We start from the raw sequence: 27,060 nt of genomic DNA, 5'->3' as shown, positions 1-27,060 counted from the left end.
TTCCACAGTTTATAACCTCTAAACCCCTCTGTTCCACAGTTTATAACCTCTAAACCCCTCTGTTCCACAGTTTATAACCTCTAAACCCCTCTGTTCCACAGTTTATAACATCTAAACCCCTCTGTTCCACAGTTTATAACCTCTAAACTCCTCTGTTCCACAGTTTATAACCTCTAACCCCCTCTGTTCCACAGTAACACAGTTTAAACCTCTAAACCCCTCTGTTCCACAGTTTATAACCTCTAAACCCCTCTGTTCCACAGTTTATAACCTCTAACCCCATCTGTTCCACAGTAACGCTGTTTATAACCTCTAACCCCCTCTGTTCCACAGTTTATAACCTCTAAACCCCTCTGTTCCACAGTTTATAACCTCTAAACCCCTCTGTTGCACAGTAACACTGTTTATAACCTCTAACCCCCTCTGTTCCACAGTTTATAACCTCTAAACCCCTCTGTTCCACAGTTTATAACCTCTAAACCCCTCTGTTCCACAGTTTATAACCTCTAAACCCCCCTGTTCCACAGTAACACTGTTTATAACCTCTAACCCCCTCTGTTCCACAGTTTATAACCTCTAAACCCATCTGTTCCACAGTTTATAACCTCTAACCCCCTCTGTTCCACAGTTTATAGTTTAGAGTTTTTCCTAGCCACCGTGCTTCTTCACCTGCATTGCTTGCTGCTTGGGGTTTTAGGCTGGGTTTCTGTACAGCACTTTGAGATATCAGCTGATGTACGAAGGGCTATATAAAATACATTTGATTGATTGATTGATTGATAACCTCTAAACCCCTCTGTTCCACAGTTTATAACCTCTAAACCCCTCTGTTGCACAGTAACACTGTTTATAACCTCTAACCCCCTCTGTTCCACAGTTTATAACCTCTAAACCCCTCTGTTCCACAGTTTATAACCTCTAACCCCCTCTGTTCCACAGTTTATAACCTCTAAACCCCTCTGTTCCACAGTTTATAACCTCTAAACCCCTCTGTTGCACAGTAACACTGTTTATAACCTCTAACCCCCTCTGTTCCACAGTTTATAACCTCTAAACCCCTCTGTTCCACAGTTTATAACCTCTAAACCCCCCTGTTCCACAGTAACACTGTTTATAACCTCTAAACCCCTCTGTTCCACAGTTTATAACCTCTAAACCCCCCTGTTCCACAGTAACACTGTTTATAACCTCTAACCCCCTCTGTTCCACAGTAACACTGTTTATAACCTCTTAACCCCTCTCTTCCACAGTAACACAGTTTATAACCTCTTAACCCCTCTCTTCCACAGTAACACAGTTTATAACCTCTAAACCCCTCTGTTCCACAGTTTATAACCTCTTAACTCCCTCTGTTCCACAGTTTATAAACTCTAACTCCCTCTGTTCCACAGTAATGGTTATGAGCAGCTTTATGGCACCAGACTAAACTTCTAGAGTCCTTACACCATTGTTTTTATTGACAACACCATTGTTTTTATTAACAACACCATTGTTTTTATTAACAACACCATTGTTTTTATTAACAACACCATTGTTTTTATTGACAGAAGTATTTTTGTATATTTTTATTGACAACAGTGAGTGAACACTTACTCCGCAATACCTGGCTGTACTCACCGGCATTAACCCCCCCCCCCCCCCCCCCCCCACGCTACTAAACGAATGAGAAGAAAAAGTCCTCCAAGAGCATCTAATGACCCTGAGTGGTTATGTATGATAACGTTGGTCAAATCAGACTAGCTCTCTGCCGCCACCTGGTGTTTAATGTATGACAACAGTTTGTGACAGCCTAAAGCACAAAACTGCTGGCCCATGTTGACTCCAATCCTTCCCACAGTTGTGTCAAGTTGGCTGGATGTTTGGGGTGGGGGGGGGGGGGGGGGGGGTCCATTCTTGATACAAACAGGAAACTGTTGAGCGTGAAAAACCTAGCGACGTTGCAGTTCTTGACACAAACCGGTGCGTCTGGCATCTACTACCATTCTCCGTTCAAAGACACTTAAATATGTTGTCTTGCCCATTCACCCTCTGAATGGCACAAATACACAATCCATGTCTCAATTATCTCAAGGCTTAAAAATCCTTCTTACCCCGCCATGTGGACCTCCTCCATGCCCAGGGACTTGACCAGACACGCCCGAAGATGGCTGAACTGGTCAAAGGTGTGCTTCCCATGATACCTGCCTGTTCCACTCTGACCTATGGGTTTCACAGGTCGCAGGGCTAGGGTCAGATGAGGGGTCAAAGGTGACTCGTTGTTAAGGATTATGTTTATTAATATTAATAATATTTATTATTATGTTAGCTGCATGATGGTCTAGCAGCACTTCTCCAACTCCCAAGGTCACGCTACCTTTCAACTCAGTCCCAAGGTCACGTAACGCTTCAACTCAGCCCCAAGGACAAGCTACCCTCCAACTCAGTCCCAAGGTCACGCTACCCTTCAACTCAGTCCCAAGGTCACGCAACGCTTCAACTCAGTCCAAAGGACACGCTACCCTCCAACTCAGTCCCCAAGACACGCTACCCTCCAACTCAGTCCCAAAGACACGCTACCCTCCAACTCAGTCCCAAAGACACGCTACCCTCCAACTCAGTCCCAAGGACACGCTACCCTCCAACTCAGTCCCAAGGACACGCTACCCTCCAACTCAGTCCCAAGGACACGCTACCCTCCAACTCAGTCCCAAGGACACGCTACCCTCCAACTCAGTCCCAAGGACAGGCAACCCTCCAACTCAGTCCCAAGGACACGCTACCCTCCAACTCAGTCCCAAGGACACGCTACCCTCCAACTCAGTCCCAAAGACACGCTACCCTCCAACTCAGTCCCAAGGACACGCTACCCTCCAACTCAGTCCCAAAGACACGCTACCCTCCAACTCAGTCCCAAAGACACGCTACCCTCCAACTCAGTCCCAAAGACACGCTACCCTCCAACTCAGTCCCAAAGACACGCTACCCTCCAACTCAGTCCCAAAGACACGCTACCCTCCAACTCAGTCCCAAAGACACGCTGCCCTCCAACTCAGTCCCAAGGACACGCTGCCCTCCAACTTAGTCCCAAGGACACGCTGCCCTCCAACTCAGTCCCAAGGACACGCTACCCTCCAACTCAGTCCCAAGGACACGCTACCCTCCAACTCAGTCCCAAGGACACGCTACCCTCCAACTCAGTCCCAAAGACACGCTACCCTCCAACTCAGTCCCAAGGACACGCTACCCTCCAACTCAGTCCCAAGGACACGCTACCCTCCAACTCAGTCCCAAGGACACGCTACCCTCCAACTCAGTCCCAAAGACACGCTACCCTCCAACTCAGTCCCAAGGACTTGCTACTCAACCCTACAACTCAGTCCCAAAGACACGCTACCCTCCAACTCAGTCCCAAAGACACGCTACCCTCCAACTCAGTCCCAAAGACACGCTACCCTCCAACTCAGTCCCAAAGACACGCTACCCTCCAACTCAGTCCCAAGGACACGCTGCCCTCCAACTCAGTCCCAAGGACACGCTACCCTCCAACTCAGTCCCAAGGACACGCTACCCTCCAACTCAGTCCCAAGGACACGCTACCCTCCAACTCAGTCCCAAGGACACGCTACCCTCCAACTCAGTCCCAAGGACACGCTACCCTCCAGCTCAGTCCCAAAGAAAAGCCTAGCAACGTTGCAGTTCTTGACACAAACCGGTGTGCTTGGCACCTACTACCATTCTCTGCTCAAAGGCACTTAAATCTTTTGTCCTGCCCATTCCGCCCTCTGAATGGCACCCACACACAATCCATGTCTCAATTATCTCAAGACTTAAAAATCCTTCTTTAACCAGGTCTCCTCCCCTTCATCTACACTGATTTGAAGTGGATTTAACAAGTGACATCAATAAGGTGTCATAGTTTTCACCTGGATTCACCTGGTCAGTCTGTGTCATGGAAAGAGCAGGTGTTCCTAATGTTTTGTACACTCAGTCTATATCGTATGGTATGTCTGTCCCAAATGGTATGCTATTTTCAGTATATGTAGTGCACTACTTTTGACTAGAGCTCTATGGGCGCTGTTCAAAAGTAGTGTACTGAATCGGGAATAGTGTGTCATATGAGTGTATCTGGAGACGACACAAAAGGCACATTGAATTACATTGAATTGACGTTATTGTACGAACCAGATAGGGTTTCCAGGTGCAGCAGGAGAATTAAAAAACAACAGATGACCGTTGCATTTTACGAGCAGCCATTTTACCCCTCTTACTACCACCACCATCCACCATCCACTTTAAAAGGAAAGAGGCAACAACATTTCTCTAACACTGGGGCATATGCGTCAACGTTTTATGTGTGCGGAACATTAAGGCCTACTTTGCTCTAAAAACCTGGTTTTCCATACAGTAGTTTATTGATTAGCCTACTTCATCTTTGTAACTGTAGTTAAGTGAGAGAACTTCATGAATAGTATTATATAATGTCGTAAAAAAAAATGTAAAACATTAATTTTATACAAATTCATACAACAGAAGTCATTTTTAAAAATGAAGACATGGAAGGTACAGACTAAAGAAACTCACATAATACCTTGACAATAATGCATTGGTGTCTCTACTCTTTCCCAAAATTACCAGTTTTTCCTGAGAAAGGTAGGAATATTTCCGGTAGGAAGATTCCCGGAATCAAAATGGAAGAAGCAAGAAATCAGAAATCCTCCAGAAGGGATTTCAGGAAGACTTCGGGGAATTTGGGGGGAAAGTTACCAGAATGTGCAACCCTAACCCTAACTCGGAAAGTATTCAGACCCCTTCACTTTTCCCACATTTTGTTACATTACAGCCTTGTTCTAAAATGGAATTAAATGATCCCCCCCCCTCATCAATCTACACACAATAGCCCATAATGACATCACAAAAGCAGGTTTTTACAAAATTTTTTGCAAATGTATTAAAAATAAAACACAGAAATACCATAAGTATTCAGACCCTTTGTTATGAGACTCGAAATGTAGCTCAGCTGAGCATCCTGTTTCCATTGATCATCCTTGAGATGTTTCTACAACTTGATTGGAGTCCACCTGTGGTAAATTCAATTGATTTGGACATGATTTGGAAAGGCACACACCTGTCTATATAAGGTCCCACAGTTGACAGTGCATGTCAGAGCAAAAACCAAGCCAAGAGGTCGATGGAGTTGTCCGTAGAGCTCCGAGACAGGAGTCGAGGCACGGATCTGGGGAAAGGTACCAAAACATTTCTGCAGCATTGAAGGTCCCCAGGAACACAGTGGCCTCCCATCATTCTTAAATGGAAGAAGTTTGGAACCACCAAGACTCTTCCTAGAGCTGGTCGCCCGGCCAAACTCAACAATCGGGGGAGAAGGGCCTTGGTTCACTCTGACAGCACTCCACCAATCAGGCCTTTATGGTAGAGTGGCCAGATGGAAGCCACTCCTCAGTAAAAGGCACATGACAGCCCGCTTGGAGTTTGTCAAAAGGCACCTAAAGGACACTCAGACCATGAGAAACTAGATTATTTGGTCTGAGGAAACCAACATTGAACTCTTTAGCCTGAATTTGGCCTGAATGCCAAACGTCACAGGAGGAAACCTGGCACAATACCTACGGTGAAGCATGGTGGTGGCGGCATCATGCTGTGGGGATGTTTTTCAGCAGCAGGAACTGAGAGATCGAGGGAAAACTGAATGTAGAGCAAAGCACAGAGAGATCCTTGATGAAAACCTGCTCCAGAGCACTCAGGACCTCAGACTGGGGTGAAGGTTCACCGTCCAACAGGACAACAACCCTAAGCACACAGCCAAGAGAACGCAGGAGTAGCTTCGGGACAAGTCTCTGAATGTCCTTGAGTGGCCCAGCCAGAGCCCGGACTTGAACCCGATCGAACATCTCTGGAGAGACCTGAAAATAGCTGTGCAGCGACGCTCCCCATCCAACCTGACAGAGATTGAGAGGATCTGCAGAGAAGAATGGGAGAAACTCCCCAAATACAGGTGTGCCAAACTTGTAGAGTCATATCCAAGAAGACTCGAGGCTGTAATCGCTGCCAAAGGTGCTTCAACAAAGTACTGAGTAAAGGGTCTGAATACTTATGTAAATGTCATATTTCAGTTGTTTTTTTATACATTTGTAACAAATTAAAAACCAGTTTTTGCTTTGTTGTTATGGGGTATTGTGTGTAGATTGATGAGGGAAAATGTAACACATTTTAGAATAAGGCTGTAACGTAACAAAATGTGGAAAAAGTTAAGTAGTCTGAAACATTCTGAATGCACTGTATGTCTGCTGTACAGACACACACAACAACCACTTCAGGTCTATGTCTACTGTAGAGACACACAACAACTTCAGGTCTATGTCTACTGTAGAGACACACAACAACTTCAGGTCTATGTCTACTGTAGAGACACACAACAACTTCAGGAGGGTGATGGAGAGAGAGGAGAGAGGACAGAGACAAGGAGATAGGGGAGGGATATAGGAGAGAGAACAGAGAAAAGGAGAGAGGGGACAGAGGGGAGCGATAGATGAGAGAGAACGGAGAGGAGAGAGAGGACAGAGGAGAGGAGAGAGAGGAAAGAGGAGAGGAGAGAGGGGAGAGATATAGGAGAGAGGAGAGAGAGGGGAGAGAAGGAGAGAGGAGAGAGGGGAGAGAATGAGAAAGAGGACAGAGGAGAGGAGAGAGAGGGGAGAGAAGGAGAGAGGACAGAGAGAAGGAGAGAGAGGACAGAGAGAACGAGAGAGAGGACAGAGAGAAGGAGAGAGAGGGGAGAGAGAAGGAGAGAGAGGGGAGAGAGGAGAGAGGGCAGAGAGAAGGAGAGAGAGAACAGAGAGAGAGAGAGAGAACGAGAGAGAAGGAGAGAGAAGGAGAGAGAGAGAGAGAACGAGAGAGAGGACAGAGAGAAGGAGAGAGAGAGAGAACAGAGAGAAGGAGAGAGAGGGGAGAGAGGAGAGAGAGAGGGGAGAGAGGAGAGAGAGGGGAGAGAGGAGAGAGAGGGGAGAGAGGGGAGAGATAGGATGCAACAATAATCACATAATGACTTAACATTAATGTGTTAATACCACAGTCCATGGTATCTCTACTCTTTCCCAAAATTACCAGGTTTTCCTGAGAAAGGTAGGAAGATTCCCGGAATCATAAGGGAAGAAGCAGGAAATCCGAAATCCTCCAATAAGGATTCCTGGAATACCGGTAGATTTTGGGGAAGTTACCAAAATGTGCAACCTTAACTTCACTGTGTCTATCCATCAATCACAAACAGGTGCAGTTTACACCGGCCGCTAGTATTAGAATCACAGTCAGGGCGATCAGGAGTCCCAGAGCCACAATGGACGCCGTGACGGCCCAGATGTAGGTGCCCTTGGAGAAGTCGACCAGTGGGGTCCTCATGGCCAGCCTGACCCTGCGAACCTTCTGGTGGTTCTGGGGTGGGTACCGCACCATGTGGACCTCCTCCATGCCCAGGGACTTGACCAGACACGCCCGATGATGGCTGAACTGGTCAAAGGTGTGCTTTCCATGATACCTTCCTGTTCCACTCTGACCTGTGGAATGGGGTTAGAGATGTTAGACGTTATGATGTTCAAGTTTCCCAGGGTTACCAGAAATCCCTGTTGGAAGATTCTCGGAATCAGGAGGGACTGAACAAGAAATCTAGGAATCTTCCAACCAGGATTTTGGGCAAACCTGGAACATTTGGTAAAGTTGCTGGAATTTTTCAACCATAGTCCAAATTCAAGGATTCCATATGTTGGCTACTGTATACCGCTTTCCATTCCAGCAAACCTTTTCTATTATTGTTAGGATATATGTGAAAGCAGTCAGGTGGCTCTCTGATTCAGAGGGGTTGGGGGTTAAATGCGGAAGACACATTTTGGTTGAATGCATTCAGTTGTGCAACTGATTAGGCATCCCCTTTCCAATAAAAGACAGATCAAATTTTTCAGTTCTTTGACAATCTTTGAACAAACAGATAAATCATAGAATGGCTGTTAGATTTGAATGAAATTATAGATTAAAACGGAAGATGAGAAAAAAACACATCTAGCAAGCAAACAGCAGCTCGCCATGGGCAAAATCAGTGGCTCGTCGTCATTACAGAGGATCAGTGATGGCAAGCTGACACCGCTAACAACAGTCAGGAGGGGCTTACACCACCAGGGTTGTGAGTTTAGTTACAGTGTCGGACACACAAAGACATTAGACATTATTCTAAAGCCAGGGGAACCAGACACAGGCACAGGGACATGTCTTTCGTTGAATGTACGTCGGCCAATACAGGTAAAGACTAGCTAGCGCCAGATTTGCCAAAGTCTCCAACAGGTGCAGTTCAAGCCACCAGCAATTAGCAGGATGGCAGTCAAGGTGACAAAGAGACCGAAAGCAAAGACGGTGGCCGTCACGGCCCAGATGTAGGTTTTCCAAGAGAAGTCGACCAGTGGGGTCCTCATGGCCAGCCTGACCCTGCGAGCCTTCTGGCGGTTCTGGGGTGGGTACCGCACGATGTTGACCTCCTCCATGCCCAGGGACTTGACCAGACACGCCCGATGATGGCTGAATTGGTCAAAGGTGTGCTTTCCATGATACCTTCCTGTTCCACTCTGACCTGTGGGGTTCAGAGGTCACAGGGCTAGGGTCAGATGAGGGGTCAAAGGGTCATGGGACTTGTTAAGGATTAGATGTTAGCTGCATGACGCACTAGCAGCACTTCTCCAACAGTCCCAAGGAAGCACTACTCTCCAACTCAGTCCCAAGGACACGCTACCCTCCAACTCAGTCGCAAGGACGAATTAACCTCCAACTCAGTCCCAAAGGTGTGCTACCCTTCAACTCAGTCCCAAGGACACGCTACCCTCCAACTCAGTCCCAAGGACGCGCTACCCTCCAACTCAGTCGCAAGGACGAAGTAACCTCCAACTCAGTCCCAAAGGTGTGCTACCCTTCAACTCAGTCCCAAGGACACGCTACCCTCCAACTCAGTCCCAAGGACGCGCTACCCTCCAACTCAGTCGCAAGGACGAATTAACCTCCAACTCAGTCCCAAAGGTGTGCTACCCTTCAACTCAGTCCCAAGGACACGCTACCCTCGAACTCAGTCCCAAGGACGAATTAACCTCCAACTCAGTCCCAAAGGTGTGCTACCCTTCAACTCAGTCCCAAGGACACGCTACCTTTCAACTCAGTCCCAAGGACGAATTAACCTCCAACTCAGTCCCAAAGGTGTGCTACCCTTCAACTCAGTCCCAAGGACACGCTACCCTCCAACTCAATCCCAAGGACGAATTAACCTCCAACTCAGTCCCAAAGGTGTGCTACCCTTCAACTCAGTCGCAAGGACAAATTAACCTCCAACTCAGTCCCAAAGGTGTGCTACCCTTCAACTAAGTCCCAAGGACACGCTACCCTCCAACTCAGTCGCAAGGACGAAGTAACCTCCAACTCAGTCCCAAAGGTGTGCTACCCTTCAACTCAGTCGCAAGGACAAATTAACCTCCAACTCAGTCCCAAAGGTGTGCTACCCTTCAACTAAGTCCCAAGGACGCGCTACCCTCCAACTCAGTCGCAAGGACGAAGTAACCTCCAACTCAGTCCCAAAGGTGTGCTACCCTTCAACTCAGTCCCAAGGACACGCTACCCTCTAACTCAGTCCCAAGGACGCGCTACCCTCCAACTCAGTCGCAAGAACGAATTAACCTCCAACTCAGTCCCAAAGGTGTGCTACCCTTCAACTCAGTCGCAAGGACGAATTAACCTCCAACTCAGTCCCAAAGGTGTGCTACCCTTCAACTCAGTCCCAAGGACACGCTACCCTCCAACTCAGTCCCAAGGACGCGCTACCCTCCAACTCAGTCGCAAGGACGAAGTAACCTCCAACTCAGTCCCAAAGGTGTGCTACCCTTCAACTCAGTCCCAAGGACACGCTACCCTCCAACTCAGTCCCAAGGACGAATTAACCTCCAACTCAGTCCCAAAGGTGTGCTTACCCTTCAACTCAGTCGCAAGGACGAATTAACCTCCAACTCAGTCCCAAAGGTGTGCTACCCTTCAACTCAGTCCCAAGGACACGCTACCCTCCAACTCAGTCCCAAGGACACGCTACCCTCCAACTCAGTCCCAAGGACGAATTAACCTCCAACTCAGTCCCAAAGGTGTGCTACCCTTCAACTCAGTCCCAAGGACACGCTACCCTCCAACTCAGTCGCAAGGACGAAGTAACCTCCAACTCAGTCCCAAAGGTGTGCTACCCTTCAACTCAGTCCCAAGGACACGCTACCCTCTAACTCAGTCCCAAGGACGCGCTACCCTCTAACTCAGTCCCAAGGACGCGCTACCCTCCAACTCAGTCGCAAGGACGAATTAACCTCCAACTCAGTCCCAAAGGTGTGCTACCCTTCAACTCAGTCGCAAGGACGAATTAACCTCCAACTCAGTCCCAAAGGTGTGCTACCCTTCAACTCAGTCCCAAGGACCCGCTACCCTCCAACTCAGTCCCAAGGACGAATTAACCTCCAACTCAGTCCCAAAGGTGTGCTACCCTTCAACTCAGTCCCAAGGACACGCTACCCTCCAACTCAGTCCCAAGGACGAATTAACCTCCAACTCAGTCCCAAAGGTGTGCTACCCTTCAACTCAGTCCCAAGGACACGCTACCCTCCGACTCAGTCCCAAGGACGAATTAACCTCCGACTCAGTCCCAGGGACGCGCTACCCTCCGACTCAGTCCCAGGGACGCGCTACCCTCCGACTCAGTCCCAGGGACGCGCTACCCTCCGACTCAGTCCCAGGGACGCGCGACCCTCCGACTCAGTCCCAGGGACGCGCGACCCTCCGACTCAGTCCCAGGGACGCGCGACCCTCCGACTCAGTCCCAGGGACGCGCGACCCTCCGACTCAGTCCCAGGGACGCGCGACCCTCCGACTCAGTCCCAGGGACGCGCGACCCTCCGACTCAGTCCCAGGGACGCGCGACCCTCCGACTCAGTCCCAGGGACGCGCGACCCTCCGACTCAGTCCCAGGGACGCGCGACCCTCCGACTCAGTCCCAGGGACGCGCGACCCTCCGACTCAGTCCCAGGGACGCGCGACCCTCCGACTCAGTCCCAGGGACGCGCGACCCTACGACTCAGTCCCAGGGACGCGCGACCCTCCGACTCAGTCCCAGGGACGCGCGACCCTCCGACTCAGTCCCAGGGACGCGCGACCCTCCGACTCAGTCCCAGGGACGCGCGACCCTCCGACTCAGTCCCAGGGACGCGCGACCCTCCGACTCAGTCCCAGGGACGCGCGACCCTCCGACTCAGTCCCAGGGACGCGCGACCCTCCGACTCAGTCCCAGGGACGCGCTACCCTCCGACTCAGTCCCAGGGACGCGCTACCCTCCGACTCAGTCCCAGGGACGCGCTACCCTCCGACTCAGTCCCAGGGACGCGCTACCCTCCGACTCAGTCCCAGGGACGCGCGACCCTCCGACTCAGTCCCAGGGACGCGCGACCCTCCGACTCAGTCCCAGGGACGCGCGACCCTCCGACTCAGTCCCAGGGACGCGCTACCCTCCGACTCAGTACCAGGGACGCGCTACCCTCCGACTCAGTCCCAGGGACGCGCGACCCTCCGACTCAGTCCCAGGGACGCGCGACCCTCCGACTCAGTCCCAGGGACGCGCGACCCTCCGACTCAGTTCCAGGGACGCGCGACCCTCCGACTCAGTCCCAGGGACGCGCGACCCTCCGACTCAGTCCCAGGGACGCGCGACCCTCCAAATCAGTCCCAGGGACGCGCTACCCTCCGACTCAGTCCCAAGGACGCTCTACCCTCCGACTCATTCCCAAGGACATGCTACCAACTCAGTCCCTAGTATCTTTCAGAAACTTGTTCACCTGAGGATAACTCTGATTCTATCTATGTGTATGATCTCTGTGGTAACTTGTCTCCATATGGATTATCTCTGTGGTAGCTTGTCTCCTAAAGAGGTCTCTATATGGATTATCTCTGTGGTAGCTTGTCTCCTAAAGAGGACTCTATATGGATTATCTCTATGGTAACTTGTCCCCTAAAGAGGACTCTATATGGATTATCTCTATGGTAACTTGTCTCATAAAGAGGACTCTATATGGATTATCTCTGTGGTAACTTGTATCTGTACATGATGAACTCTGAATTACTCAAAGGGGGTTTATGTTCCTCTCAGAAATTCTGTCTTATTTACATCGGCCTCACCCCCTCATCACACCAGCCTTTAGATGCTGTGACACCCTGTGGAGATTGTTGGGCCTGGGGGTGTTTAGGTTACTGTAAACTTGGTATTGTTTGATTGGTCAATGGTGGTTGGTTTTGGGTTGAGAAGGTTCCACCTTCAGATGTTCTACAGGTAATGAAATGCATTGGTTCTCTCTCTTATCCTGTATCCAGTCCATGGAGGAAGGTTGTATGATCAATTCTCATTTCCTACAATTCTAGGCCTCTGGCCTAGTGAGTGTCTCGTTGTTCATGCTTTGTCCTATAAGTTAACTTTAGGATCTATGTGGTTGGAATAATGCCTTTGTAATGCTTGTTAATGTTTGTAACTTAAGCTTCATGCCTGGTAGGTTAATCCATTCATTGTTCAATGTTAATTAACCATCTGCCTTTGATATAGACAATTCTCAGACCCATTCTTGTTAGTCAATGTCAACTCATTGTCTAATGCTTGCTTGTATATTTTAATTATCTTTATAGAGTCATATAAACATTTTAATAGGTTAATTGCTTAGTCTTTGTTACGGGTTTTATGTGACATATATCTAACATACTGTATATACACATATTACTGCTCACTACAGTCAGAGGGTGAATTTAGACACAGTCTGTCTACTGCAGGCAAGCCACCATTGGACTGTCGTAGGCATGACTACTTTAGTGGCTATGTGTGGTCGGGCCGGCAGTGGCATGCCATCATATCAGCTGCCGTCAGTTCACCAAAATCGTCCCAATACCGGCTAGCGTGCCGACCAACAGTATATTCACCAGAGGTCCGGCTAGCGTGCCAACCAACAGTATATTCACCAGAGGTCCGGATAGAGTGCCAACCAACAGTATATTCACCAGAGGTCCGGCTAGAGTGCCAACCAACAGTATATTCACCAGAGGTCCGGCTAGCGTGCCAACCAACAGTATATTCACCAGAGGTCCGGCTAGCGTGCCAACCAACAGTATATTCACCAGAGGTCCGGATAGCGTGCCAACCAACAGTATATTCACCAGAGGTCCGGCTAGCGTGCCAACCAACAGTATATTCACCAGAGGTCCGGCTAGCGTGCCAACCAACAGTATATTCACCAGAGGTCCGGCTAGCGTGCCAACCAACAGTATATTCACCAGAGGTCCGGCTAGCGTGCCAACCAACAGTATATTCACCAGAGGTCCGGCTAGGCCGTATCCTAAAGCCTAACAGTATATTCACCAGAGGTCCGGCTAGGCCGTATCCTAAAGCCTAACAGTATATTCACCAGAGGTCCGGCTAGGCCGTATCCTAAAGCCTAACAGTATTATAAGACAGTTTTCTTACCTACACCCCCAAAGGGCAGAGAGTTGAGGGTGTAGTGCATAATAACGTCGTTGACTGTCACCCCGCCACTGGTAGTCTCAGCCAGCATTCGCTTTATCACCTTATGGACAGAGACAGAGACAGAGACAGAGACAGAGACAGAGAGAGGGATGTCCTTTATTACCTTGTTGACAGACAGAGAGAGGGATGTCTTTTATCACCGTAATGACAGAGACAGAGAGAGGGATGTCTTTTATCACCGTAATAACAGAGACAGAGAGAGGGATGTCTTTTATCACCTTATGGACAGAGACAGAGAGAGGGATGTCTTTTATCACCGTAATGACAGAGACAGAGAAAGGGATGTCTTTTATCACCGTAATGACAGAGACAGAGAGAGGGATGTCTTTTATCACCTTATGGACAGAGACAGAGAGAGGGATGTCTTTTATCACCTTATGGACAGAGACAGAGAGAGGGATGTCTTTTATCACCGTAATGACAGAGACAGAGAAAGGGATGTCTTTTATCACCGTAATGACAGAGACAGAGAGAGGGATGTCTTTTATCACCTTATGGACAGAGACAGAGAGAGGGATGTCTTTTATCACCTTATGGACAGAGACAGAGAGAGGGATGTCTTTTATAAGCCCCATCATATGTAAATACATACTGTACATACCCCAAAATAAGGACAATTGTTGTTGCCACAGTAACAGATAACCTCCTTCCAGTAAATAAACGACATTTCTGCAGGAACTCAACTAAAAGTGACTCATGCGCAATCCCAAAATAAACCCCTAAATCCTATGCCCAAATTGTGGAGATTTGAGTGGATTTGGCAGGTGTAATCTCCACTTTGTCCTCCCGTTTTTGGGGGATTTCAGCCTTACTCCATAGCTTGCTCACTAGCTCCCTCCAGACCTTACCTTCTTGTTGGAGGAGAAGACGTAGAGCGCCAGGGGCTTCTCTCTCTCGTTGATGAAGTGGATGGCGTCATCTATGTCGCTGACGGTCACTATGGGCAACAGAGGGCCGAAGATCTCCTCCTGCATCAGCCTAGCCTGGGGGGGCACGTCCTTCACCACCGTGGGGGCTGAGGGGTCAGGGTTCAAAGTTTTTTGACAGACACAACATAGTTCTCAAGTGTTTCAGAAAGAATCCCAGCTGGAAGATTCTCAATTAGTACATTCTTAGTTTGAGGATTCCCAGTTAGAGCAATCCCAGTTGGGAGATTCCTGGAATCAAGAGAGCCGAAGCAGGGAGGGAATCCTCCAACTGAGCCACACTTGGTCCCATGCAACGGCAGGGTTGTGGGTTTGATTGTCACGGGGGAACAGTACAAATTCAATTGTATGCACTCACTACTCTGGATAAGAGCGTCTGCTAAATGACAAAAAAAAAATGTTGTTTTTTTTATTTAAAAAAACGTAATTCTCCAATTTGAGATTTCTGAAAAACCTTGTAACTTTGGGAAAGGTACTGGGAATGTTGCAACCCAAGGGGAAATACAGTAATATTGAAACCCAAGTCTGCCCAACTACTAACTAATGTGTCACCAAATATCTGTGAGCCCAATGAGACTGCGTACCAATGTAGCGCTGTGATGAGTCACTCTGCCCCCCTACTGTTGCCGTGTAGCCCTCCAGTAGAGTCATCAAGCGGTTGAAGTGGCGCTGGTTGATGATGCGGCCGTAGTCAGGGGAGGATTTGGGGTCGGGCCCATAAAACTCCTAGGATTAAGGAAAACAACGTGTGGATTAGATGCTAGCTAGAGAGTAAAAGGGTTGCTACCTACAGTCAATCAGGGTCTGGGTCAATTCTGGAAGGGAATTGAAATCAAATTCATGAATTGGGAAGATTCTCATAGAAAACTATGGACTAAGTGTTTTATTTATGAATCTAATCATTTCCTTTCACTTCCCGAGTTGACTGAATTGAACATCTGAATTGATACCATACTGTGTACATTAATATACAATGTGCTAAGGTAGTAGTAATCCATTGACAGAGCTATCGTAGCATCCTTGCTAGCTAGCTACAGTAGAGATAGAGAGGACGTAAGAGACCAGTAGTGTCTGCCGGATGCCCTCCACCACTCTGTTCTGGATGCTGGGTTCACACAGGATGTAGTCTGGGGCGATGCACGTCTGACCACAGTTCACAAACTTCCCCCACGTGATACGCCTGCGGGGGATGAACAAAACCAACATGAAGAGAAAAATGAAATGAAAAAAATATACCACAGACATCAAATCAATATGCATCTTTCACATACATATCGCATCTGTCACATACATATCGCATCTGTCACATACATATTGCATCTTTCACATACATATTGCATCTTTCACATACATATTGCATCTTTCACATACATATTGCATCTTTCACATACATATCGCATCTGTCACATGCACCTTGAACATTTTTCCGTTTCAAGCATTCTGATGATTTGTAAAAAGGAGCTAAGCATGCTGTTGTCTCATTACATATAACGACCCTTTAGGGTTAAACAATTCTGAGGGAAAAATCCCCAAATCCCCTGATTTTCCAGAAATCCTGGGTGGGGGGTTATATATTTCCTGCTTATTCCCTTCTAACTCCGGGAATCTCTCGAAAGGGATTTCTGGAAAACCTTGGGAGTTTTGGGAACGTTTTGTCAATTTTGCAACCCTATGACCCTTAAATCCTGCTCCTCACATCTTTCTCAACTTTCTACATCACCAACTGCCAAAACATTAGCCACGATGCTAAGCTAATATACGTCAGCTGAAACTGCTTTGCTAGTCAAAGATGCTAACTAGCACAAAACTCCTGATCAAAGATGCTAACTAGTACAAAACTCCCTATCAAAGATGCTAACTAGTACAAAACTCCTTATCAAAGATGCTAACTAGTACAAAACTCCCTATCAAAGATGCTAACTAGTACAAAACTCCCTATCAAAGATGCTAACTAGTACAAAACTCCCTATCAAAGATGCTAACTAGTACAAAACTCCCTATCAAAGATGCTAACTGTTAAAGCTAGCTCACTATGTAATCTCCAGCTGATATCAACAGGTGGGGGGGCTGTTACCTTGACCAACAATATGGCTGTTCTATTACTGACACCATGTATTACAGAACACATGTATTACAGACCACAGGTATTACAGACCAAATGTAATTACTATGAACTGCATTGAGGTTTCTGACCGGCATGCGACTCTGAGGTCGACGTCCTTATCGATATAACAGGGGCTCTTCCCTCCTAGCTCCAGGGTCACGGGGGTGAGATGTCGGGCTGCTGCCTCCATCACCAGTTTACCCACAGTGCTGTTCCCTGTGTAGAAGACGTGGTCGAAACGCTGACGCAGCAACTCCTGAGTCTCTGACACGCCCCCACACACTACAGGGTACAGCTCCTGGAAAGACCCCAACATTAATTAACAGGACAGTTCATCCCAGAACCAAAGCTGCTTAGATGCGTGCTAAGATGCTTGCAAATTAAGAATGCTGTGTACTATCCCTTTAAGCGTGCTGTGAACTATCCCTTTAAGCGTGCTGTGAACTATCCCTTTAAGCGTGCTGTGAACTATCCCTTTAAGCATGCTGTGTACTATCCCTTTAAGCGTGCTGTGTACTATCCCTTTAAGCGTGCTGTGTACTATCCCGTTAAGCGTGCTGTGAACTATCCCTTTAAGCGGGATGTAGCCAGTATGGATGTAGCCAGTATGTGTGTATGACATCACAGCAACAGAGGACTTGTCTATACTACACGCAGTATAAAGGTCATGCTGTAATATTGGAGCTAAATCACTGACTATTGGCTCACAGTCACAGGACAAAAACAGTTCAGCTCAGATTGCTCTCATAAACTGAGTGTACAAAACATTACGAACACCTTCCGAATATTGAGTTGCTTTCACCTGGTCAGTCTATGTCATGGAAAGAGCAGGTGTTCCTAATGTTTTGTACACTCAGTATATGTATATGTATATACCAAATGGCACCCTATTCCCTATATAGTGCACTACTTTTGACCAGGACCCATAGGGTTCTTGTCTAAAGTAGTGCACTATATAGGGAGTGGGGTGCCATTTGAGGGACGGTGACATACAGTATTCTCATACAGCAGACAAGGGAGAATAGAATAGGGACCTGGTCCAGATATCGTGGGAGCAGAGCTTTGAGGAGACTAGCTGAGTATTCACTCAGCTCAGACGGCTTCACCACAGCTGCATTGCCTGCAGAGAGAGAGAGGGAGAGAGTAAGAGAGAGACAGAGAGAGACAGACAGACAGACAGAGAATGAACAGTGTGTGAATGGGATGACATCACTAACAGTGTGTGTGTGTGTGTGTGTGTGTGTGTGTGAATGGATGGATGACGTCACTAACAGTGTGTGTGTGTGTGTGAATGGATGACGTCACTAACAGTGTGTGTGTGTGTGTGAATGGATGACGTCACTAACAGTGTGTGTGTGTGTGAATGGATGACATCACTAACAGTGTGTGTGTGTGTGTGTGTGAATGTGATGACATCACTAACAGTGTGTGTGTGTGTGTGTGTGAATGTGATGACATCACTAACAGTGTGTGTGTGTGTGTGTGTGTGTGTGTGTGTGTGAATGTGATGACATCACTAACAGTGTGTGTGAATGGGATGACATCACTCAGTGGTAGCAGAATGCCAGACATCTAGGGAGATGGATAATGCTGTGTGTACGTGTCAGTGAGGGATGGAGAGACAACGCTGAATAAAAGACAACTACAGTGGTGGGAAAAGTAGGAGAGGAGGGGGCAGCTGAAGATTACACAGCTAAGGAGGAATAGGGAGGGGGGGGGGGGTCGTTGGGGCGTACCTGCAGCGATAGCCCCGACCAGGGGCTGCAGGGTTAGGGCCCAGGGGTAGTTCCAGGCCCCGATAATGAGGACCACTCCCAGGGGCTCCGGCTGGATGTACGCCTTCAATTACAGTACATTACATTACATTCAACTTTATTCATCCTTTTTGAGTTCCAAGTAGAACCCTTTTGAATTCCAAGTAGAACCATTTTGAGTTCCAAGTAGAACCTTTTTGAGTTCCAAGTATAACCCTTTTGAGTTCCAAGTAGAACCCTTTTGAGTTCCAAGTAGAACCCTTTTGAGTTCCAAGTAGAACCCTTTTGAGTTCCAAGTAGAACCCTTTTGAGTTCCAAGTAGAACCCTTTTGAGTTCCAAGCAGAACCCTTTTGAGTTCCAAGCAGAACCCTGTTGAGTTCCAAGCAGAACCCTGTTGAGTTCCAAGCAGAACCCTTTTGAGTTCCAAGTAGAACCCTTTTGAGTTCCAAGTAGAACCCTTTTGAGTTCCAAGTAGAACCCTTTTGAGTTCCAAGTAGAACCTTTTTGAGTTCCAAGTAGAACCCTTTTGAATTCCAAGTAGAACCCTTTTGAGTTCCAAGCAGAACCCTTTTGAGTTCCAAGTAGAACCCTTTTGAGTTCCAAGTAGAACCCTGTTGAGTTCCAAGTAGAACCCTGTTGAGTTCCAAGTAGAACCCTGTTGAGTTCCAAGCAGTACCCTGTTGAGTTCCAAGCAGAACCCTCTGTTGAAAGGGTTATTCAAAGGGGACAGCGGTAGAACCATTTTAAGTTCTAGATATAACTTGGATTCTAACAGTGTAGCTAAGTGTAAATGGACTAATGGAGTGCAATGATAAGTCTTCCACAGCGTACCTGGTCTGAGATGGTGAGGAGGTTCCTCTCTACAGGCCGAGGAGCAGCCCACTGGGCCAGCTTCGACACAGCCAGGCTGATCTCATTCTCCAGGCCGATCAACTCAAACAGCGGGGTGTCGTACTGGCTCTGTGGAACGCAAGGTGAGGTTTATTCAGTAAACTTACTGAAAATCTTTGCAAAATGATCTAAAATATATAAATCTGTGTATTTGTACAGTTATTCCCAACACTATAAACTTTTAAAAGCTGCTGAGGAAGACATAATTCCTAGTTCAGAGGCGTGATAGTTTGTGATATTCTTACAAGGCTCATGTAATTGGCTTTTATCGAAGGTGTCACAATCGACCTCAGACTATCACTATCTGACTTTATGATAAGCGATCAATCTATTACCTATTACCAGAGGACTGGCCACCCCACATAGCCTGGTTCCTCTCTAGGTTTCTTCCTAGGTTTTGGCCTTTCTAGGGAGTTTTTCCTAGCCACCGTGCTTCTTCACCTGCATTGCTTGCTGTTTGGGGTTTTAGGCTGGGTTTCTGTACAGCACTTTGAGATATCAGCTGATGTACGAAGGGCTATTTAAAATAAATTTGATTTGATTGATTGATTGATCACAGCTCCATGTAATGAACTACTACTGTATGTTTGAAGCTTACCCTGTTGATGTCCTGTTTGAGGGCGGTGGCGATCTCTCCCTGTCTGTCTGTGATCATCCTCTGGAGAGACTTGAGCTGCTGAACTCTGAACTCCAGGGGTCGCGACCGCCCAGCGAGGAAAGCCTCCCTGGCCCTCTGCACCGCCTGCTTCTCCATGGTAACCGGTCACCAGCACACACCTGAACAATAAACACACAGCCACTCTAAAGTACACACAAAGTACATGTACGATGCGCATCCTTATACTTGTATCGTACATGGCTATATACTGTATCTTAACTACATTTCTTATGAAATATAATTGTTTTGAATAATTACAGTACATTGGTTTATCATAGATTTGCCTATGAATACACTCACGTGAAGAAAGTGCAGAGAATTATCCCAAACCATCGAATAAATGTGCAGTGCTTAAAATGAACAAATAGGAAGTAGGTCTACTGTATTGTTCTTGACGAGTATATTATCTTATCAACTTTGAGCTGATATGTAGCGGGATTCAACAGAGGACAAAGCACGAAAGTAGAATGCACGGTCTGCAATTTAATTTTACCTTTATTTAACTAGGCAAGTCAGTAAAGAACAAATTCTTATTTTCAATGACGGCCTAGGAACAGTGGGTTAACTGCCTGTGTACCTTGTCAGCTCGGGGATTTGAACTTGCAACCTTCCGGTTACAAGTCCAACGCTCTAAACACTAGGCTACGCTGCCGCCCCAATAGAAGAGTAACTACAGGATCAACAGCACTTTGAAAGGTATATTCAGTTGTTTGTTTTCTCTACCGTCAACCTAAATGTGGAATATAAAATAGTACTTAAAAATGCGTGAAATAATGTCCATTTCATGTTGGTTGTCAAATCGGTTGAAATAATCATGAAATGGTGAATTACGATGCTTTCACCGTACAATAAAGAAGTACTGAACAGTATTTTGTATGTTGAATAAGCTTAATTAACTACATCATCAAATACGTTAAAAACATGTAAAACAACGTTTCCAATACTCACACATGAATAAAAGAAGCACGCAGGATTATTGTCTGTTGTCAATAAATTCCATCCATAAATCGGAAAAAACGAAGGACCAAAAATACACTGCTGAAAAGTTCAACCCTGCGGGAGTGTTTAAAAAAAAATAACGATATCAGAACCTTTACTATTCTGCGCAAACTTCTTGCATAAAATAAAAAGGCATTCACCGTGTGGAAAACATGCGCTGCTATCGATGTCTCATTACCAAGGAGGTGAACTACATTATGCCACAATACCGTACCTTCTGTCCTGCCCAAGTTCTGCCTCACTGACGTAACCGTGGGATTGACGTTCATTTATTGCTCGAGGCGACGGGTGGTATCCGTTTAGCTGCAGACGGTAGCCGACTCAAATTAGCCGGTTTTTTTTTGCATTTTTGCTATTAATGGAATTATTTGTCTTTATGGAAAACGACCTAAAAATGACCTAGAATTTTCTTAATGAAGTTAATTAAATATGTTTAAAATATATACACACATATATATATATACACACACACATATATATATATATATATATATGTGTGTGTTTTTTAATGTCTTCTAGATTTAGGACAGACAAAACCTTGTTTCTATAATGTATTTTTTGACTGTCCTTGCCATTATGAATGTGTTATTCAATTAGTTTCTATGGGCTTTAGTAGTAAAGACCCAAATCAATATTTAATCAAATCATTTGTTAATATTTTTTTAATATCCAAAGGGGTCCTAAAATAATTTTAAAAAACAAATAGTTAAGACCCATAGTACACTATATATACAAAAGTATGTGGACACATTTGAAATTAGTGGATTCCGCTTTTTCAGCCACACCCATTGTTGACATGTGTTTAAAATCGAGCACACAGCCATGCAATGTCCATTGACAAACAATGGCAGTAGAATGGCCTTACTGAAGCGCTCAGTGACTTTTAACGTGACACTGTCATAGGATGCCACCTTTCCAACAAGTCAGTTTGTCAAATTTCTGTCCTGCTAGAGCTGCCCCAGTCAACTGTAAGTGCTGTTATTGTGAAGTGGAAACTTCTAGGAGCAACAATGTCTCAGCCGTGAAGTGGTAGGCCACACAAGCTCACAGAACAGGACCGCCAAGTGCTGAAGCGCATTCATCCCTAAAGCCAACACCTCATTTGGCCGCCTTTCGTTCCAGTTCTCTGCTGCCTGTGCCTGGAACGAATTGCAAAAATCGCTGAAGTTGGAGACTTTTATCTCCCTCACCAATTTCAAACATCTGCTATCTGAGCAGCTAACCGATCGCTGCAGCTGTACATAGTCTATCGGTAAATAGCCCACCCAATTTTACCTACCTCATCCCCATACTGTTTTTATTTATTTACTTTTCTGCTCTTTTGCACAACAATATCTATACCTGTACATGACCATCTGATCATTTATCACTCCAGTGTTAATCTGCAAAATTGTAATTATTCACCTACCTCCTCATGCCTTTTGCACACAATGTATATAGACTCTCTTTTTTTTCTACTGTGTTATTGACTCTACTGAATTGTTTACTCCATGTGTAACTCTGTGTTGTCTGTTCACACTGCTATGCTTTATCTTGGCCAGGTTGCAGTTGCAAATGAGAACTTGTTCTCAACTAGCCTACCTGGTTAAATAAAGGTGTTCTCAACTAGCCTATCTGGTTAAATAAAGGTGTTCTCAACTAGCCTACCTGGTTAAATAAAGGTGAAATAAAAATAATTTCAAAATTGCGTGTAAACACCGTCTGTCCTCGGTTGCAACACTCACTACCAAGTTCCAAACTACCTCTGGAAGTAACATCAGCAAGGTTGGTTGTGAGCTGCATGAATTGGTTTCCAAGGCTGAGCAGCATGCCAAGCGTCGGCTGGAGTGGTGTAAAGCAGTGGAAACGCGTTCTCTGGAATGATCTGGCAGTCCGACGGATGAATGGACAAATCTGGGTTTGGCAGATGCCAGGATGCAATGTGCCCCAATGCATAGTGCCAACTGTAAAGTTTGGTGGAGGAGTATTAATGGTCTGGGGCTGTTTTTCATGGTTCGGGCTAGGCCCTTTAGTTCCAGTGAAGGGAAATCTTAACGCTACAACATACAAGGACATTCTAGACGATTCTGTGCTTCCAACTTCGTGGCAACAGTTTGGGGAAGGACCTTTCCTGTTTCAGCATGACAATGCCCCCGTGCGCAAAGCGAGGTCCATACAGAAATTGTTTGTTGAGATCGGTGTGGGAAGAACTTGACTGTCCTGCACAGAGCCCTGACCTCAACCCCATCGAACACATTTGGGATGAATTGGAACGCCGACCGCCAGCCAGGCCTAATCGCCCAACATCAGTGCCGACCTCACTAATGCTCTTGTGACTGAATGGAAGCAAGTCCCCATAGCAATGTTTCAACATCTAGTGGAAAGCCTTCCCAGAAGAGTGGAGGCTGTTATAGCAGCAATGGTCCAACATCTAGTGGAAAGCCTTCCCAGAAGAGTGGAGGCTGTTATAGCAGCAAAGGAGGGGACCAACTCCATAATAATAAAGCCCATGATTTTGGAATGAGTTGTTCGACGAGCAGGTGTCCACATACTTTTGGTCATGTAGTGTATAACCATCTTAAAACAATTCCACATGTCAGTTTAGCACCACGAGACGGGGTTATCAATCCATATGAATGTGCTTGATAAACATTTTAAGTGCGCTTCAACACTTAAACCACAACAACAACCACTAGAAATGTTTGCTGGGACTCTCCATAATACAGATTGAGAGGGAAATGAATTGTTGGGACTCTCCACAATACAGATTGAGAGGGAAATGAATTGCTGGGACTCTCCATAATACAGATTGAGAGGGAAATGTTTGCTGGGACTCTCCATAATACAGATTGAGAGGGAAATGTTTGCTGGGACTCTCCATAATACAGATTGAGAGGGAAATGTTTTCTGGGACTCTCCACAATACAGATTGAGAGGGAAATGAATTGCTGGGACTCTCCATAATACAGATTGAGAGGGAAATGTTTGCTGGGACTCTCCATAATACAGATTGAGAGGGAAATGTTTGCTGGGACTCTCCATAATACAGATTGAGAGGGAAATGTTTGCTGGGACTCTCCATAATACAGATTGAGAGGGAAATGGATTACTGGGACTCTCCATAATACAGATTGAGAGGGAAATGTTTGCTGGGACTCTCCATAATACAGATTGAGAGGGAAATGGATTACTGGGACTCTCCATAATACAGATTGAGAGGGAAATGTTTGCTGGGACTCTCCATAATACAGATTGAGAGGGAAATGGATTACTGCAGGTAGTTTAATCATCCAGAGAGATCCTATTCAATGATTTGCTTACTCTAATTCCTAATTCTATGGTTTGGTTCATACTGTTGTAGGCTATGATTCACACAGTACATTATAACGCTTGGAATTCCATACTAATCAGAGTACCATTGGACATAATCACTTGTAAAACAATAGGAGGCACATTATTTACATGACAAAACCGTCCTTTAGGAAATACCCAGGAATAATACACGGAATACATCATACTCAGTCTGTCATTGAGGTCAGAATACATTTTCAACAATGTAACAGAAATTTAATGCAAAATGGCACAATATGAAATAAAAACAACCTGCACTAAACAAGTTTAATGACATTATAAACGTCTTTAAAATGATTGAAGGTTTATAACCATTGTATAAATAAATAAAAGTAACATTTTAATTTAATTTAAAATGAACTATTGCATTTTTGGTAAGACTGACACTGAGCCATAACTGTTGCTTCAGTACTACAAGTCTAAATCAGAGTCCAAGATGGTGGAGCCACGCGTACACCACTTTCACCATCAGCCTCACAGCAGGAACACCACTTTCACCATCAGTCTCACAGCAGGAACACCAGTTTCACCATCAGCCTCACAGCAGGAACACCAGTTTCACCATCAGCCTCACAGCAGGAACACCACTATCACCATCAGCCTCACAGCAGGAACACCAGTTTCACCATCAGCCTCACAGCAGGAACACCACTTTCACCATCAGCCTCACAGCAGGAACACCACTTTCACCATCAGCCTCACAGCAGGAACACCAGTTTCACCATCAGCCTCACAGCAGGAACACCAGTTTCACCATCAGCCTCACAGCAGGAACACCAGTTTCACCATCAGCCTCACAGCAGGAACACCACTTTCCCCATGTCAGCCTCACAGCAGGAACACCAGTTTCACCATCAGCCTCATAGCAGGAACACCAGTTTCACCATCAGCCTCACAGCAGGAACACCAGTTTCCCCATCCGCCTCACAGCAGGAACACCAGTTTCCCCATCCGCCTCACAGCAGGAACATCAGTTTCCCCATCAGCCTCACAGCAGGAACACCAGTTTCACCATCAGCCTCACAGCAGGAACACCAGTTTCCCCATCCGCCTCACAGCAGGAACATCAGTTTCCCCATCAGCCTCACAGCAGGAACACCAGTTTCACCATCAGCCTCACAGCAGGAACACCAGTTTCCCCATCAGCCTCACAGCAGGAACATCAGTTTCCCCATCAGCCTCACAGCAGGAACACCAGTTTCACCATCAGCCTCACAGCAGGAACACCAGTTTCCCCATCCGCCTCACAGCAGGAACATCAGTTTCCCCATCAGCCTCACAGCAGGAACACCAGTTTCACCATCAGCCTCACAGCAGGAACACCAGTTTCCCCATCAGCCTCACAGCAGGAACACCAGTTTCCCCATGTCAGCCTCACAGCAGGAACACCAGTTTCCCCATGTCAGCCTCACAGCAGGAACACCAGTTTCCCCAGGTCAGCCTCACAGCAGGAACTCCAGTTTCCCCATGTCAGCCTCACAGCAGGAACATCAGTTTCCCCATGTCAGCCTCACAGCAGGAACATCAGTTTCCCCATGTCAGCCTCACAGCAGGAACACCAGTTTCACCATGTCAGCCTCACAGCGGGAACACCAGTTTCCCCATCAGCCTCACAGCAGGAACACCAGTTTCCCCATGTCAGCCTCACAGCAGGAACATCAGTTTCCCCATCAGCCTCACAGCAGGAACACCAGTTTCCCCATGTCAGCCTCACAGCAGGAACACCAGTTTCCCCATCAGCCTCACAGCAGGAACATCAGTTTCCCCATGTCAGCCTCACAGCAGGAACACCAGTTTCCCCATGTCAGCCTCACAGCAGGAACACCAGTTTCCCCATGTCAGCCTCACAGCAGGAACACCAGTTTCCCCATGTCAGCCTCACAGCAGGAACACCAGTTTCCCCATGTCAGCCTCACAGCAGAAACACCAGTTTCCCCATCAGCCTCACAGCAGGAACACCACTTTCACCATCAGCCTCACAGCAGGAACACCAGTTTCACCATCAGCCTCACAGCAGGAACACCAGTTTCACCATCAGCCTCACAGCAGGAACATCAGTTTCACCATCAGCCTCACAGCAGGAACACCAGTTTCACCATCAGCCTCACAGCAGGAACACCACTTTCCCCATGTCAGCCTCACAGCAGGAACACCAGTTTCACCATCAGCCTCATAGCAGGAACACCAGTTTCACCATCAGCCTCACAGCAGGAACACCAGTTTCACCATCAGCCTCACAGCAGGAACACCAGTTTCACCACATCAGCCTCACAGCAGGAACACCAGTTTCACCATCAGCCTCACAGCAGGAACACCAGTTTCACCATCAGCCTCACAGCAGGAACACCAGTTTCACCATCGGCCTCACAGCAGGAACACCAGTTTCCCCATCCGCCTCACAGCAGGAACACCAGTTTCCCCATCCGCCTCACAGCAGGAACACCAGTTTCCCCATCCGCCTCACAGCAGGAACATCAGTTTCCCCATCAGCCTCACAGCAGGAACACCAGTTTCACCATCAGCCTCACAGCAGGAACACCAGTTTCCCCATCAGCCTCACAGCAGGAACATCAGTTTCCCCATCAGCCTCACAGCAGGAACACCAGTTTCACCATCAGCCTCACAGCAGGAACACCAGTTTCCCCATCCGCCTCACAGCAAGAACATCAGTTTCCCCATCAGCATCACAGCAGGAACACCAGTTTCACCATCAGCCTCACAGCAGGAACACCAGTTTCCCCATGTCAGCCTCACAGCAGGAACTCCAGTTTCCCCATGTCAGCCTCACAGCAGGAAC

The 27,060-nt window shown here is 46.9% G+C and overlaps 1 protein-coding gene across 4 annotated transcripts; it reads right to left on the bottom strand.

Moving 5' to 3' along the window:
* Positions 1–2,044: 2,044 nt before the first annotated feature.
* LOC110503243 (aldehyde dehydrogenase family 3 member A2) lies at positions 2,045–21,318 on the bottom strand. Of its 4 annotated transcripts, none has more exons than XM_036961766.1 (12): positions 20,883–21,317; positions 19,875–20,053; positions 19,217–19,345; positions 18,367–18,469; positions 17,665–17,750; positions 16,720–16,928; positions 15,589–15,706; positions 15,111–15,252; positions 14,449–14,615; positions 13,541–13,640; positions 7,447–7,541; positions 2,045–2,104 (listed from the first exon to the last, which is right to left on the bottom strand). In XM_036961766.1, exons 2-12 carry the CDS (start codon positions 20,028–20,030, stop codon positions 2,087–2,089), a joined length of 1,323 nt encoding a protein of 440 aa, XP_036817661.1. In that variant the 5' UTR covers positions 20,031–20,053; positions 20,883–21,317; the 3' UTR covers positions 2,045–2,086. The 4 variants fall into 4 exon arrangements, with proteins under 4 accessions (XP_036817661.1, XP_036817660.1, XP_036817659.1 ...); XM_036961764.1 differs by lacking the exon at positions 2,045–2,104 and having other exon boundaries at positions 7,420–8,602; positions 20,883–20,987; positions 21,148–21,178; XM_036961765.1 differs by lacking the exon at positions 2,045–2,104 and having other exon boundaries at positions 7,181–7,541.
* Positions 21,319–27,060: the final 5,742 nt, after the last annotated feature.

Source organism: Oncorhynchus mykiss, chromosome 24 (genome assembly GCF_013265735.2).
Source record: "Oncorhynchus mykiss isolate Arlee chromosome 24, USDA_OmykA_1.1, whole genome shotgun sequence".
Lineage (NCBI taxonomy): Eukaryota > Metazoa > Chordata > Actinopteri > Salmoniformes > Salmonidae > Oncorhynchus > Oncorhynchus mykiss.
This window is presented reverse-complemented; position numbering and strand designations above follow the sequence as displayed.

What these genes read in the sequence shown, in the direction of transcription:
- LOC110503243 (XM_036961763.1), bottom strand. Translation starts at nt 20,030, where the DNA reads ATGGAGAAGCAGGCGGTGCAGAGGGCCAGGGAGGCTTTCCTCGCTGGG. An exon ending in TCCCACGATATCTGGACCAG is followed by an intron (nt 16,929 to 17,664) that starts GTCCCTATTCTA and finishes GGGTCTTTCCAG; the next exon opens with GAGCTGTACCCTGTAGTGTG. An exon ending in TCTTCTCCTCCAACAAGAAG is followed by an intron (nt 13,641 to 14,448) that starts GTAAGGTCTGGA and finishes TCTGTCCATAAG; the next exon opens with GTGATAAAGCGAATGCTGGC.